The 1,322-nt window shown below is 39.7% G+C and overlaps 1 protein-coding gene across 1 annotated transcript; it reads right to left on the reverse strand.

Annotated features, from left to right (window-relative positions):
* Positions 1-98: 98 nt before the first annotated feature.
* On the reverse strand, positions 99-945 carry LOC112514723. Its single transcript, XM_025121324.1, has 2 exons — positions 343-945; positions 99-131 (listed from the first exon to the last, which is right to left on the reverse strand). Exons 1-2 carry the CDS (start codon positions 943-945, stop codon positions 99-101), a joined length of 636 nt encoding a protein of 211 aa, XP_024977092.1.
* Positions 946-1,322: the final 377 nt, after the last annotated feature.

Below are 1,322 nucleotides of genomic sequence, written 5' to 3' on the forward strand. Positions count from 1 at the left end.
GGCTTTAGAATCCCAATCAGCCAAATATTTAAAAATCTCATTCTTTCTTTTTGAAACACTGGCTAAATGATTTTTTGACCAAATTCTTAAGTCATTCTTTARAGCTTTAACCTTTTCCTTAAAGATAAAATCTGCAACCCCATGGAAAAAGTTTGAAGACCAAGACGAAATAACCGCCCTATGAAAATCATCGATATCCAACCAAGAGTCGAAAACTCTAAAAGGTTTGGGTCCCGTAGAAAAGTCRTTAACTTTCAGAAGAATGGGGCAGTGATCAGAAATAGATCTATGTAAGACCTGCACAAAAKGATCTTTCCAAATAGAGAAGAAGTTAGAAGTTACCAGAAAACGATCGAGCTTGCTCATCTTGGAACCATTCTTGCTGAATCGGGTGAAGCGTCTACCACAAAAACTAATGTCAATAAGCCCAGAAGATGAAATAAAATTATTAAAATCCAAAGCTTCCTTCGAGTCAAAAAAGGATCCCATTCTTTCTTCAGGATGCCGAACTGCATTGAAATCCCCCAAAGTTACCCAGATGACTTCCGGAGCACTTGCAATAACCGAGCGAAGATCCTCCCAGACTCTTGCCTTAAGCGACTGAGCCTGAGGATTATAGACATTTATCAGACCCACTTTTTTATCAACATTCATCCATGAACCAACCACCCCGCAGAAGTGATCAGCCATGAAATCTGACTCTTTACTGAAAATACTTACATCCCAAGATAAAAGAATGCCCCCAGAACGACCAGTAGCACTCACAGAGACATAGTCACAGTTCCTGCTACCCCAAATTGACGCAAGCCAAGCATTTGAAAACCCGTCACATTTCGTCTCCTGTAAACCCAACACAGAACACTTCTCCTTTTGCATGAGCTCCTTTATTCCACCAGACTTTCCAATAGCTTTTAGACCACAACAATTTAAGGATAGAATCTTCATTAAAGTAACAAATAAAAATACCCCAAAAAAGAAACAATAGCAGATCAGCGTAGAGAAACGCCTTGCCTTCTGCTTTCAGCTCCCRTTGCATCCTCCTGATTATAAATAATTCCGATAGCGTTTCCGATCGCCTCCTTTGAATCCGCCACAACATCAACAGAAAWAGGCAAAGAGCAATGGGAAGATGAAGATCTACAATTGCCACAAAATTCAAGTCCATAAGCATCTTTTTTATTAGGGATGGCCGATTGGTGGCAGTTATCCGAATGAGTCTTATGCTTATTAGTTTCACCCATACCCGTGCTTTGATTATCCATCAAAACGTTTTCAGTATCAAAAGGGACAAATTTTCCAGAAGATTTATCATCATCCCAWGA

The sequence above is a fragment of the Cynara cardunculus genome (assembly GCF_001531365.2).
Source record: "Cynara cardunculus var. scolymus isolate 2C chromosome LG 6, CcrdV1, whole genome shotgun sequence".
In the NCBI taxonomy this organism is placed as follows: domain Eukaryota; kingdom Viridiplantae; phylum Streptophyta; class Magnoliopsida; order Asterales; family Asteraceae; genus Cynara; species Cynara cardunculus.